Source organism: Rhea pennata, chromosome 10 (assembly GCF_028389875.1).
Source record: "Rhea pennata isolate bPtePen1 chromosome 10, bPtePen1.pri, whole genome shotgun sequence".
NCBI lineage: Eukaryota > Metazoa > Chordata > Aves > Rheiformes > Rheidae > Rhea > Rhea pennata.
The window spans coordinates 11,884,143-11,898,134 of record NC_084672.1 but is presented as its reverse complement, the minus strand read 5'-3'; the positions used below and the strand labels follow the sequence as shown (position 1 = coordinate 11,898,134).

At 42.2% G+C, this 13,992-nt stretch overlaps 1 protein-coding gene across 4 annotated transcripts in view; it reads left to right on the top strand.

The window, feature by feature from the left end:
* Nucleotides 1-8,358: 8,358 nt before the first annotated feature.
* The window catches only part of SPPL2A (signal peptide peptidase like 2A), a 30,223-nt gene continuing 24,589 nt past the window's right edge, over nt 8,359-13,992 (top strand). The window contains exons 1-3 of one of the 4 annotated variants that reach the window (XM_062583774.1): nt 8,359-8,630; nt 11,743-11,862; nt 13,078-13,260. In XM_062583774.1, the coding sequence (XP_062439758.1) occupies nt 8,577-8,630; nt 11,743-11,862; nt 13,078-13,260 (357 nt within the window). In that variant the 5' untranslated portion in view covers nt 8,359-8,576. The remainder of the gene's footprint in view (nt 8,631-11,742; nt 11,863-13,077; nt 13,261-13,992) is intronic. The other 3 variants (XM_062583776.1, XM_062583773.1, XM_062583775.1) reach the window with 3 other exon arrangements.

Sequence of the window (13,992 nt, the reverse complement as noted above, 5' to 3'; positions counted from 1 at the left end):
TTCCAGCATTTCATATATTTGTACACTTAGTCATACTCAGCCCACAGTTTATTGCTGTTTTTAGTGATTGACAAAACTGCTGAAATCGAGCTCTACTTTTCTTTTACCCAAACACTGATAATTGTTCCCCAGCTCAACTGTGAACAACAACCAGCCTAAAAATACGGGAAACCTGCTTGCTGTCATAGGATTAGCTAAATATAAGTGTTCAAATTTCTGCTAAAACAGCGCTGTCATGCTGGAAGTCAGTGACGCTCCTCCCTTCCCGCTGTATGTGTGAGATCAGCTGTCAGCTTCTGCGCCCTCTCAATTATCGGCCTTCCAAAAATCTAGCTAGCAGAGCTCTTAAGTACGATTCTGCTCGTGGCTTGTGATGCTTACAGATCTAGGCTGTTCATCTTCAACGTTGAAGTGTTAAATTGCCTCCTCTGCATGTACACGGGGAATTAAAGTATAAGAGCTAGTACTGTGTTTCTTTATGAATTAAACAAAAAAAAAAAAAAACCCTTTCCCATATTTCCTCTTTAACATTCTCTCTTCCTCTTTGGCCTTTACTTCCTGTAAAAGCATCCACATTATTGCATTTGGCAACTGCATAAAACAAGTCTATTACCCATGTCTTGCTGGATGCTTACTCTTGGATTACAATATATACTGTATTTTAAATGCACTTTTAAATTAGCTGTATGTGTATCACTTTAAAGAGTCTTTCATAATTCTGCTGCCTTACTAACCTCAGGCTTTTACCAATAAGCTAGTTAAGATACAGAATTCAAAGCAGCTAAATCCTGTAGACTGAGAAAGCATGAAGTGACCAAGTTGTTAAATTTAATATTTTTATCTGCCCTTAAATTGAGTTCATGTGTCTGTTGGTGTGTACTTGCCCAGAAAGCAGAGCAGTATTAAATACTAGACAGCTGTGATGAAGAAAATGTGTTGCACTCTTTCAGTACTGTAGGAAAACAAACTGAACAGGAGTTAGTATTTCCTGAAGACCCATTCAGTAAACTAACGGCAAGCATGGTGTATGCATAACTAGAAGTGAAGTTGGTGATTGTCAGTTCTTCTCTTTAGGAATATATCCACAGAGAATTTGTTATTAACCTGTTCTTATTTAATTCTTTTTAGAAAAATCCTTGACTTCATTCTGTAAACTAAGCTGCAATATCTGGTGTAAAACGAGTATTTTCATCAGTATTCTCTGGGACCATTTTAAAGTGAGCTGAAAAGTCATATTATTAGAAGGAAATATTTTGCTATTGGATTGAAGGTGGTGGTGTTATTAATCTAAACAAACATAAAAGCATGTTGTGGGATTTGGATAATTTTTCTTCCTTCTTAGTAGTTTAATTGCAACTCTTACTAGCTGTGATCTGTCATGTAACTGGCTGTGTAAACCTATCTAGGTTATAATAAATCTGTTGTACTAAGCACTTTCATTTCTTCTCATATTGTAATAATCTGGATACTTTGCACTGAAAACCTGTTGGTCAGCTGCATCAGCATGGCTTGAAACTTTGCACAAAATCAAATTTATCCACTAGAGAGCGCAGTTTTTCCAACAAGTCTCTTCTGCCTCTGCAAGCTACTGCTTGTGTGTTTTAAAAACTTGACTGAAATAAAGTACAACAAATTAGACCAAAAATCAGATCCTTCTATCTGCTGTGCAGGCTGTAGAGTCTTTGCATCAGTGTAATGTGGCAATGAAACATTACTGCTCTGACTTGATGGCATTTTCTGCTGCTCTTGTTGTCAGAAATAAAATTACTTGCTAGCAGAGCAGGATCAAGCTTTTCACATAGTCTGGCAGATTCTTGGTGCTGTGTGTTTGCCTCTTGAAAAGAGGTTGAGTGGGGGAGATGTAGCTGTTTTAAGCATTGCCCAGCTGATCCCTTGATGGCCATGCTAGTCTTACCCCCTACTCCATATCTCTGCATAAAGTTGCAGCAATAGCCAGTGTAGAGATAATATGGAAAAAATGGCTTTTTTAACCTCCTATCTCCCTGGCCTCCTGCAGGGGCTTTCTAACCTGGAACACAGCAGAACCTTATACAGTAGTTATCTTACAGCCCAGGCGTGCAGTGTTGTTCCTTGTATGGTCTTGGCCTGCTGGACTGCCAGGTGCTTCTGTGACTTCCACTTTCTGGAGACAAAAGCTCTTTGAGATTAATCCATGTTCTTACTCCTACTGTGCGTGCAAGAATAAATGAAACTTGACAATACTAACCCTTGTGGCGGTTTGCTTCTGAAAGACATGTTACTAAATACGGTAGCATAGCGAAATATCTCAGCTGAAGATGATCACATGGCTGCTTTGATTGTTTTTGGACGCTGTACTTTGCTATCGGTACAATGACTCTGCTGTAAACCTAACAGTTGAAGATAAGAATATTATTGTCTGCCTTTCATGATCTTCACGGAGAGATAAGATTAACTGGAGGAAGCCTGAAGTTACAGGCATGATGACATGAATGGGTAAGTTCCTATAAGGCTTGCAGATGCTCTGTGGTCCTGCAGATGTGACTGTTCAAGTGTCTCATGCACTGCACTATGAAATGATTCTGCTAATGGTAGAGGTACTTGAGGAATAACAGGCAAAAGCTAGACCTTCCTTCCTACTACTCCATTCCTTCTCCCTGAAGGAAACAAATTCTTCAATGGGGCTGGCTTAAGCAAAAAAAAAAAAAAAAAAAAAAAAAAAAAAAAAAAAAGTACTGACAGTGGTTCTGGCTTGCGTTATTTACCAGATCATGTTTCTACTTCGTAACCCCTCAAAATAAGCATAATGGAGTGGAATGTTTTTAAGGAAACAAGGCTGCTGAAAATTATGTATAGTATATATTAAAAAGGTGTTGAGATTTGCACTTCAACTTCTTTAGACCATAGTGCTACTCCTACTATATACCTTTCTGTCTTAATAGGTGGATTGGATCAATGCAAGTCTGGACCTGAAATAGCAGTAAATGACTAAATTTAAACTGTAGGTGCTTATCTTTCCACCTAAGGTCCCAGTGCAGCTAAGGAGATGCTCCATGGGGATGGTTCTTGGGCTTCTGCAAACAAACTGCACTTCCTTCATGCACACTGAGTCCAGCATGCAAAGCACAAGCCACTCATATCAGTGGTTTTCCTGTTGGTACTTGTGTGGTTAAAATATGTGAAGTCTCCTAGTACTGCAGTGATTAGGAAATGGCCTGTTCTTGGTGTGGAGTTACTTGGACCTATTGCCATATGCAGTTTTGAGCCTGTTTTGTGCTTTCCTACAAGAAAGTGTAAGTTCTCCTTGCTTTGGCGCAACCCTTTACACTCTAGGAAAGGTGGTGGAAGAGGTTTAAAGGTCTTCTGGGAGCTACAGAAAAATGAAATGTGCATTTGAAACAGGTCTGGATGCTGGGGAGAGGCACTGTGGTGTGCCTTCACAGCTGTGAGGAGCTCACAAGGGGCAGAACCTGTGATTCCATAGTATGTTTGATTTCTGTGACACATAGGACAGTGCTGTTACCACCAATGTGGACAATGCTGGCAGGGTGTCTGTGACTGGTATATTGAGGAAATTAGACACTTACACGCATGATTAAGCTGGGACTTTCTACCCTTCTCTTCAATGAAACACAGGTTCCTGAAGTAATTCTAATAGATGCTGGTATCCACTCCTGCAGCGGCTTAGGAAGCTGTCTGCAAAGAAACATGGAGACACCCAGAAGTCTCAGAAGTTGGAAGCTGATGGCAAGTATATGTTTGGAAAATAAGACTTTGTTTTGTTCCCCCTGAGGAACATGAGGTTGCAGATGTTCTCAGTGTTGAGGCTTGTTGCACCCAACAATACCTCCACGAAACACAAAACAGATACTTAAGTTAATACAAAGTACTAGTGGTAAGATGGTATTTGTTTTTAGCCCACAGAGCTCCCAGAATTTCAGAAAACTTAACTAGATGCCTGTGATAGTCAGTTTCTAGACATTGGGGGGAGAGGTTGTGGAGACTTCCTCTGCCTACAGAGGTTGAAGAGATGCTCTCCTTTCTCAGCTGCAGCCTGGGAAACTAGGAGGTCCTTATGGTCACAGCAGTTTTCCATGAAGACTCTCTCTTCCTGATGCGAAGAGGACAAGAAACGTGCAAGGAGATACTGCAAGGTCCCGGAGTGGGAAGGGGCACTACTAGTACATGCTCCCATGCAGAAAAAGCACCTGCTTTGAGGTGCTGTACACCGAACTCAGGCAACAGTCTTCACCTGGGAACTTGCAGTGGAGAAAAAATGATAGTATGATAAAATTCTGCCCCTTCAGAGAGGGTGGGCTGCAGAAGCAGACCCATGGCATGGCATGCATTGGGCTCTGCATCACCTAAACCCCACCTGGACCAATTTATCAAGCACTGCAGTGAGGCTGGCTGCTGGACACCTTCTGGCTGTCACTTTGGACATCCTGTTAGTATGACCAAAATCATAGAATGTTACCCCAAAATAGTCCAAATGGAAGGGAGACCTCTTAACCTAATTTTAATCCTGTTTTGAGGGAGAGTAGTAACAGATGTACAAAAATGCCACTTTGGGCTCTGAGTCATCTGTTGAGACTGCTACAGTAAATCACTCACAAAATCAAGACCACAAAGCTCCAATCAAACTATTCTACTCAGTGAGCCATTTAGTTATTATGTTATCAAAGCAATGTAAATGGAGGGAAGAAGATTCTCTTTATACATTGTAGGGTTCTTCTTGGTTAAAAATTTCAAGTCTTCTCTAATATTACTACGCAAATCCAAACTGTACAAGGCTATTATTACTAAAGGCAAACCTTTATTCAGGAAAAAAAAAGTTTGATGTCTTAAACTGTTAACTTTCTCAGATTTTGAAAAACTCATAGCATAATGCTGGAATATTTAATTTGTATACAACATAATATACCACTTAAGATGAATGTCTAACATAGGTATTAAATAGTAGGGAAGGAAATAATTCCATTCCTTTAAACTGGAACTAGTATAATTTCTCTGGCATATCAGAGGTTAAAACTGGACACAAAACATTTAAACTACTGAGAAATGATTTGGTGTGTTCTTAAAGCTAATGTTGGCCTGTACAAGTGAATGTCTAACTAATTTCAGATTCTTCATCAAAGAATTAGAGGTATTTGAATATAGTATTTCTTAAAGTAGTGTATTTACATGCATCTGGTTTTGTTGGAGCTGAAGACATGTACCTTTTACACAGCTTATGTGAATTCAGTCTAAAGGTGAATGAAGCCTGTACTGATAACCAGTAATTAACCTCTTTCCCCTGGGCTTTCTTAAATTGAGGATTTGTAGAGCAGGCAAAACCATCATGTTAGATAGAAATCTATTTTTAAAGCCCTTAATCTAAAACGTTTAAGTTTGAAAGTCCAGTCTCAACATGCGCCAAAGCTGCATACTAATGGAGAAAGTAATATGCTTTTAAGTGCAGTTATCTTTGTTTACTCTCTCAATCTCTACCGTCAGGAAATATTAAAGCCTGACTCACTACTACTGAGCGTATGATACATGCTTGAGAATGTAAATACAAAAGTAAGGTTTACAGGCCTTCACTAACGCGTGCTAATGTGACCTTGCTACACACTGGTATGCAAGGAAGGTGCTCAGTAGGTTCCCTCTCAACTACTTCAAATGTTACATTTGTGAATGTATGTGAATTGGCTATTCTCCCCCTGCTGCCTTGTATCCAGTGGACTAAATTGCCTCTTACCTGCATAGACTGATAGTAATTGACTTCCAGATGTGGCTGTTAGTACCTAGGAGATATTTGCCAGATGTGTGTTTGTATGAGTAAATAATTCATAAATGCCAGTCTTAACGTTTTGGATCATTTTCTTGCCAGGAGAGTCCTATGCGAGTTACATAAAATTGAGCCTGGTGCACTTGTCCTCATTTTGCCACGTGGGTATGTCTTGCAGAGACAGCGTGCTTCAGAAACAGTGTTCCCCATGTCATTTTAATCAAGAGGTTTCACATGGATATCTTGCTGTCTTGTTCCAGGCTCCACTTCAAGAGCTGTGAAAATGAGACACTGAAAGAGACAGTATATAGGGCAGGGTAAATTTTCTTAGGTTAAGGCACTTGCTTTTTCATGCCGTCTGCTTTATTCTGCCCTATTACTCTATCTTCTACTGAGTTTCTTAGAAATATATTTACATTCAGTATTTGGGCCAGTATTCTCTCTATTTTTAGAAATTAATACAATATATTAATAATCCTTCATCCCTCTGCTTATGTATTAAGGAACCCCAAATCCCTTCATTCTTGATTTTCACATGAAATAACTGTCTCGTGAGCACAGTCCTCTACTACAGCCTTAATCCTTTTAAAAATTATGCAGTCTATTTTCTTGTAAATATCTAATGCTGAGAGCTACCTCTCCAAATCTGTGTACCTAACAAGGCAACTATTTTCTGTTTACAGTATTTAATGCAAAATTAACAGAATCAGATAGTCATTCAAAGTTAAGCTAATAGAAAAGGAAATTTAATTCACAGAACAGTTAGGTTTTGAGGGGGCCTCGGGAGATCATCCGGCCCAACTCCCTGCTCAAGCAGGGTATAGAGATATAGGTTGGATAAAAAGATACAGGGAAAGGTATAGAAAAAGCCAGCCTAGTTTGAACAGGATAAGCCTATTCAAAAGCTGGAAGACTGACAAATATGGATAACTATAAAGTAGCAGTTAATACAGTAGGAGAGTCAGGCTATGGAACATGTTTTGGATGTCTTTTGAGTCAAATTGTGTTTAGAAGTGTGCGTGTTATGGAAAAAAGGCAGGGGAAAGGAAAGGAGAGTTTTATGATCCCTTTGAAAAAGACTTTGCTATATGTAAACACTTATTCAAGCAATACCTCTTTTTGCATTGCTGGTTATGTAGCTTCATCTTTCACTTTTTAACTAATGTGCTGAAAGCCTCTTAAATTTTTCTGTTTCTAAAATGTTGATATGCTTTAGGAATGCCTGAACCTCATCACAGGCTTTATTTCATGACAATATTTTGGTTAGGGATGTGATTTTTCTGATTTTTTTTTCTTCTTTAATAGAAATAATTATGGCAGTACAAAAAGGATGTAATCATTGGTGTAGATTTTAGTATGTTACACTGATCATGGGTGGAAAGTATATCAACTCCTCCCACTCCCCCTTTGGCCTCTAAAAATCTTTGTTTTTTTTTTTTTTTTTTGGTCTGGGATTGTAAATAACACAGGATTTTTTTTTGTTGTTGTTGTGCTGAAAGTTGAGACTATATGTTTTTATTTTTGGCTACATATTAAAGTAACAGTAAAAATTAGAGACTATGTAAGCTGCCAACAAAGATTACCTGAGAAGTTCATACAGAAGTTCTGAACATGAGCTGCCCTGCTCCTGAAGCGACATCAAGTCCTTAAGTGCAGGTGTTTCTAACCTGAGCAGTCCTGATGGACTGCAGCGGAGGTGTTTAGTTTAAGAGATATGTCTATGCTATAGCTTTAGACATCCATTAAGGAAGGGAGAGAGCAAAGCAAACAAACTTGAAATACTTTTACTTAAAAAGAAGTGCTTCCCCAAACTACTTATTTCTTCTCAGCCCATTTATTTTCAGCTGCAGAATAAAAACGCTGTGCATTCCCAGCATTAGTATTTGGGAAGGCAGGACACCCTGTGGGATCTTGAGAGAAGCCAGGGACTCGCAGTTCAGGTTATGCGCCTTCTCCCTGCCGTAAACGTGTTGTCACGGGCGCAACCTTGGCGCTTCGCTCCGACAGCTGTACCAGTTCTGTGAGCCGCGCCGTGCCCCCCGATCTCGCGGCCTTCAGAGGAGTGCTGGGGCTGGTGTGGAGCATCACCGCCACCCTGACACCCCCACCGCACCAGAGGCGCGCAGCCGGGCAGCCCGTTCTGCACGGCACCGGCTCGCTCGGCCTCGCCGTGCCGGCGTCCTTCGCTGCTGGAGCGCGTCGAAGCGCTCTGCGGGCCTCCGCTGCCGAGGGAAGCGTGCGCGCACGTCGCCGATGAGCGGCGGACTGCCGCCGAAAAAGCGTGTACCTGTTATCATCAAAATAGAACTACGAAACAACACCCTCCTCGTTTACAGCTGGGTGAACGTCACTCGCTGGTGGGGAATATTCCCTGTGGATGTTTCCCTTGGATTTTATCCCTTAATCTGCGCAGAGGGGACAACCGCGCGGGCGAGGCCTTCCCGCCCTCCCCAGCAGGGATCGCTGGTGCCCGCGGCCGCCTCGCAGGCAGCGCCGGGGGCTGCTGTGCGCTGCCTGCGCCGGGCGAGAGCTCCGCGGCCGCCCCGCTCCCGCCGCCGCCGCCCCGGGGCGCGCCCCGCGGCCTGGGCCCGGGCCTGGGCCTGCCGCGGGCGGCCGCCCGCCGTGCGCCCGGGACCGGCGCCGTGCCCGCCTCTGCCCTCTCGCCCGCCGGCGCAAACGTTAACCTGCGGGGCGGCCCCGCGGCGGCGGACGGAAGAGGAAGTGGAGCCGCCGCCGCCGGCTGCCGCCGCCGCGAAGAGGCTCCGTGACGGCGCGCGGGCGCCAGAGCTGAGGCCCTTCCCCGAGCGGGCGGCGGCGGCCGCGGACCATGCGGGCCGCCGGGCTGCTGTGGGCCGCCCTCTGGGGCCTGCTGCTGCCGCCGGTAAGGGGCTGCGCGGCCGCCGGGCCGAGTGCGGCGGGGCCGGGCCGGGCCTCCCGCGGGGCGGCTGAGCCTCCGCGGCCGCGCCCGCACGGCGCCGGGGCTCTCGGAGGCGGTTGGAGGAGGCCCGGGGCCGCCGGAGCCCCGGCGCGGGTGGGCAGGCGGCGGCGGCGGCGGCGCGGACGAGGCCTCGCTCGGGGCGGCCGGGGCGGCGCTGCTGGGGCCGGGCCCGCGCGCCTCGGCTCTTCCTTTGTTCGCCGCCGGCTCGGAGGCTGCGCCGAGCCCCTCGCCGCCCCTCCCGGCGCGGCCTCGAGGGTCCCCGCTGCCCGAGGGAGCAGGTGGCACGGGGCGGCCGGGCGCCTCCGCCGTGAGTTCGGCCCCACCTGCGCTGCGTACTTCTCCGCTATCGTTACGGCTTCCTTAACGTATTTTTTACCTTAGAGCCGTGAGGCAGGGAGGCCGGGTGCTTCCCTGTGGAGGCTGCAGTTGACGTGTGTAGCAGCAAACGTACGGTGCAGACTTTGTTAGGGCCTTAGGAATGCGTTTGGCTGAAGTCAGTCGTGTCCACCAGTGCTCCCACGCTGTTTGGGAGCCCCACGTAGTTGTCGTTAGTTGTCTCGGGATTTCCTGACGAAACCGCTGGCTTGGCTCCCCAGGCTTAACCCAGTGGTCTGCTGCTGCTGGCGGAGGAAAGCGTCTCTCCTGCAAAACTCGGGGGCCCATGCCTTGCCTCCTCCGTTGCTCTACAGATGCTTCCGTGAGCCAGTTCTCAGGGTGGTGACTGATTCGATCCAACCCTGAGAACAGCACCCGAAAGCTGTAACACTTTGAGGAGTTGGTGCTTGGTAAGGTAGGATCTGTGCAGGTCAACCCAAGCTTACGCCCCTGCTACAGTAGGGGCGTAGTTTAGGGAAAAGGAGAGACAGCGTGAGTTGGCTTATGCTCTATCAAAATGAGAAATAATTCAAGAAAGTTTAAAAGTAGTAAGGGAAGGAGCTCTGATGAGGGAACCACTTGCCAAAAAAAGTGGGAAGTTTGTTTGAAGGTGAGTGTCTGCTGAGAATTGTCTAAACTTGAAAGTTCAAGGTGATTTTGATGCTCCAGTAGTTAGGGACAGCTGTTACTCCTTTCCTCCGTGTGGGAATGCTCTGCTGCGGGAGCAAGTCAGCATATGCAAGTAGGTTAATCTACTTAGGAGCAGTTTTATGGACAAACTCTTAGTCTTCTGCTTAAGCAACATGATTGAAAATGTTGTGCTCAATAAGAAATTAACGTTTTTCAAGTATGACTAGAATAAGAAGTTTTGTTTTCTACTCTTTAGTGGCAAAATTTACTGCAAGACTTTTTATCCAGACTAGCAGTCTTTTTCTGATGTGAAACAAGGAAGCTGGAGCAGTTACAAAAAATAAATAAAATCCTTTGAGTTACATGCAGGAGGGCTGTAGGAATGTTCCAAATAAGATATAACATGTAATATTTATCTTCATCTTTACCAAATACTGTTTTTTGGAATTCATCAATGAATGCATCAGGGTAAACATCACCCTGTGGTATTCCCTCCTCCACCTTTTGAGCAAGAGTTGTGTTCTCCAATTCATCCATAGAGAAGAGAAACTTGCCAAGCAAAATATGCATATCAAATAAGCAAGTAATCACTCCTTTTAGATAGGCTTATGCTGGTGTAGCATTAACATTTGATTTTCTGAAACGCAGAAATTACCTTTTATTCACTTCCGTGTAGCAGAGCTATTAATAGATGAAAACCTCTGGGTTTTGTACCTGTTGGTCTTTATTGCTTGTAATTTCCCATTAGTTTTTACTTCTAGGGGAGTGTATTTTAAGAGGAAAACTTGATAATTTCTATAATAATCATAAATCATGGAGCAAGTTATTCTAGCTAACAGCTCAGGAACTGTTATACTTAAACAGTTAATGTGTTCAGGCCATTTGACGCGGTTCTCCCAGCAGATGTTCATGCTCTGTGACCAATATAATGGATTCCTCTGAAGAAGGATTTTTGCTATTCAAACCAGGCAGACATAAACCTCTGAAACAATATCGTCGCATGTTTTTCTTTTCTCTCTAGGTCTCACTTGCTGCAGCATACTGATACACTAGCCTGAGGAGAAGTGCCTCTGTGGAACTGTTAATAATTAGCATTTTGCATCTGACAAATATGCAGGCTTTCCCCCTGCAGCAGTGGCTGCTACTTATCTTAACATCTTAGTGTTCTTAGTGCTTAATATCTTAGTGTTCTTTCAGACAAATCTGGAATCTACAACAAGTTTCATTTCTTTTTATGTACTGACACTTCCTGATATGAAGGTCAGTTACACAGAGTCAAAATGAGATCGCCCACCAGTTTTTAAAGGTGGCACTTCTTTAAAATAAGTGATGCTTATTTGTTCTCGCTGCTCTGCAGCTGTAGCTATTTTTAATCCACAACCTGATTGTTTATCCACTTAGAAAGCGAACCTTTATTAGTATATTAATACTTTTGAATGAGTATATATTCATAAAATTATCAGTTTTAAAATGTATGTGTATTTCATAATAAATGTTAGAAACCACTAAGTTGAGGGACCTTGAGAGTAATCTTATGAGGGACGAGGATTTCTTTAAACAGACAAATTCTTCTTAAAGTATACTGACTGATCTCTTAGTGCTTAGAATTATCTGATTTAAAAATATTCTAAGAATTAGTAGGGGAAATTTGTCAACCTGCAAGCTGGGTAATGAAAGGCTGTAATTCACTTTTTCCAGTGCTGTTTTAATTGCTTTCTATTTAAAATCTTGCACTCTTTTTGGAAGTACAGAATAGAGAATCTGAAATCACTTGTCTGAATTTCTTGTTAGTATTGTATTCAGTGACATTGCACTGTACATGTACAGATGCATTGTTTTTGAAATGAGGATGAGTAGCATGGTACAGCAACTAGCTTCTTATCCATTTTCCATCTTTCTCCCTCGTTACGTATCTTTCATGGAGTCAGTCATTATACAAAAGAAATTAATTGAGTACATTTCCTTTTTCACGTCTTCCTGGCAGCTTCTTTTTAGAAGAATGTCTGTGTACCAAATTTTGTTTAATTCAGAAAATTCTGGTCAATTGTAGATAAATGCAGAAGAGGGAATCCTGCATGCTGCTGGAAATGGTGTACCTCCAAAAACAAAAGATTACTGCATAATTTACAATTCTAATTGGACAACTCTTCCAGATAGCCTCAACAATGCTGTAAGTATTTTATAATCATACTTCCTAAGAAAACTAAAATGCAGTAGGAATTTGGGTCAGCTATAATACTTAGCTTTGGGGCTTTCCTTCCTCCCACCCAAAAGGGTATTGATAAGTAAACATCTCTGTACTTATTAAAAAAATAAATAAATAAAATACCATCTTCTGGAGTTTGTAAAAATGGTATTTTTTCTCTGTTTAGAAGCCAGTCTTTAAATACATTTGTGTGTTCATCTGATACTGTTGGATTTTTTTTCCTATATCTCAAGTGTCATCAGTATGTCTAAGTTAGTTTAGATGGGAGTAGTTTTTGTTTATTTGTTTACAAAAATGCTGTAAACTTGAGAAACAAATTGCTCATACTGGTGTATTTACTTATATTGGTTCATCAGTTTCATCTTGTTTAATTGCCTTGAAAACGTGGTAGAATAGCAGATTATCTGGAATGTGTCATTCTGCCATATCCTTTGAGTGTTTTGCTGCCTCACATCCTCGTGTGGCTCAAATAAATATTTTTTTTTCTTTAGGCACTCTTCATACAAACAAGAAATCATTTGTGCTTGGAAGTGGTCAAAGCAGCAGTATTCTCCCCCCCCCTTTCCTCCTGTCATTTGTAAACAGATTAACTTGATACAAAATGGAGCTACTGTCGTCCTCTGCTCAAACATCTTTACTGTGCTACATTGGCCACCAAGATGTCTTGACTAACTAAAGAAAACTGACAGTGACTTTAAAATCACTGTCAATCCTAAAATGAACTTTAAACAAGATTTCTATTTATTTTAAACAAATATTACTTTTTGAAATCATCATATTGGTTTTGAACAAGTATTACACTTCAGAACTCTGGTTATATAGCATCTGGGTCAGTGGGGCTTTTTGGCTTTTGAAGTCTGGAAGTGTCACAAAGTGTACACTTGGATTCCCCAGAACAATCGACATCGATTTTCCTATATGCTGATTTCTTATGTATAAACTACGACCACATCTGCTGTGAAATTGCATTTAGCAACAGCCATATTTCAGCTATACACTATTCTAAAATCCTTCAGTATTGCAGGCTGCAGTAGCTGGTGCTCTGATTTCATGTTCCTGAAACAGTGATTTCTTTCTGCTTTATTGCAAAGCTCAAATTAAGAAGTATGTTAGTCCAGTATTCTAGTTTAGTTTACAGTATCATTTTTCCTCCTTTTATCATGTCCCTTCTCTCTACAGACTTTCAGGATTCTGGAAAACCTGACTTCTACGGTACTTTGTAATTCTTCTGAAGCTCCTTCTGGCTTATTGAAGGACAAAGCAGTTGCAGTGATGAGAGGAAACTGCACTTTTCTGGAGAAAGCAATAATTGCTGAAAGACTGGGTGCTAAAATGCTGCTGATTGCCAGTAAACCTGGGCTAGTAAGTTGCAACACCTGATTTTCTTCTTCAGTGAGATTGTGTCTTATCTAATTGACCCAATATTGTGTTGTGCAGAGATAGCTGAGAGAAGTCCCACAGATGTGTGGGATTCCAGTGTGAGTAGTTAACCTTCTCTGCAGGGCACAGCACTAGTGAGACTGCTATTCCTGTGACCACAGGGTCATTCAGAGTTAACTCTGTGCAACCTTGTTATATCATCTAAAACAATCTATGGTTAAAATGTATTTTTAACCTATTGCTTGTATCTTTATTCATGTTTCTGAATGCAAATACTTGTCTTCATTGTTTCCTAGTTCTAGCGTGTTCAGAACTCTCTGTAATCCTAGCTGGTTTTTTTAAAGCACAATGTGCAGCAAAAATAAAGCAGGAAATTGTCATGCAGAATTGGAAATAAAAAAGAAAAAAGGCCTTTTGAGGTATCTTGAGAGATGTTTCTGTTGTTTTTCTGTCCTCTATTACAACTGAAAAATATATGTACAAATATTTTCAATTTCACAATAGATTTGTGTTATTATAATGAGTTAATTTCTTTAAAAAGCTTCGGGAATAAAAGCGAACTTTGATTTGTCTCTTATGATGCTGCAATAGTGTTAGACCTTTATGAGTTCAGAGGTGTGTGGTAGTATGGTAATATCACTTGTTTTCACCCAAAGTACTCTGTCTTCATTAACACTTTGCAAAAGGTGATGAATCTGCTCTTTTCCAAAATTT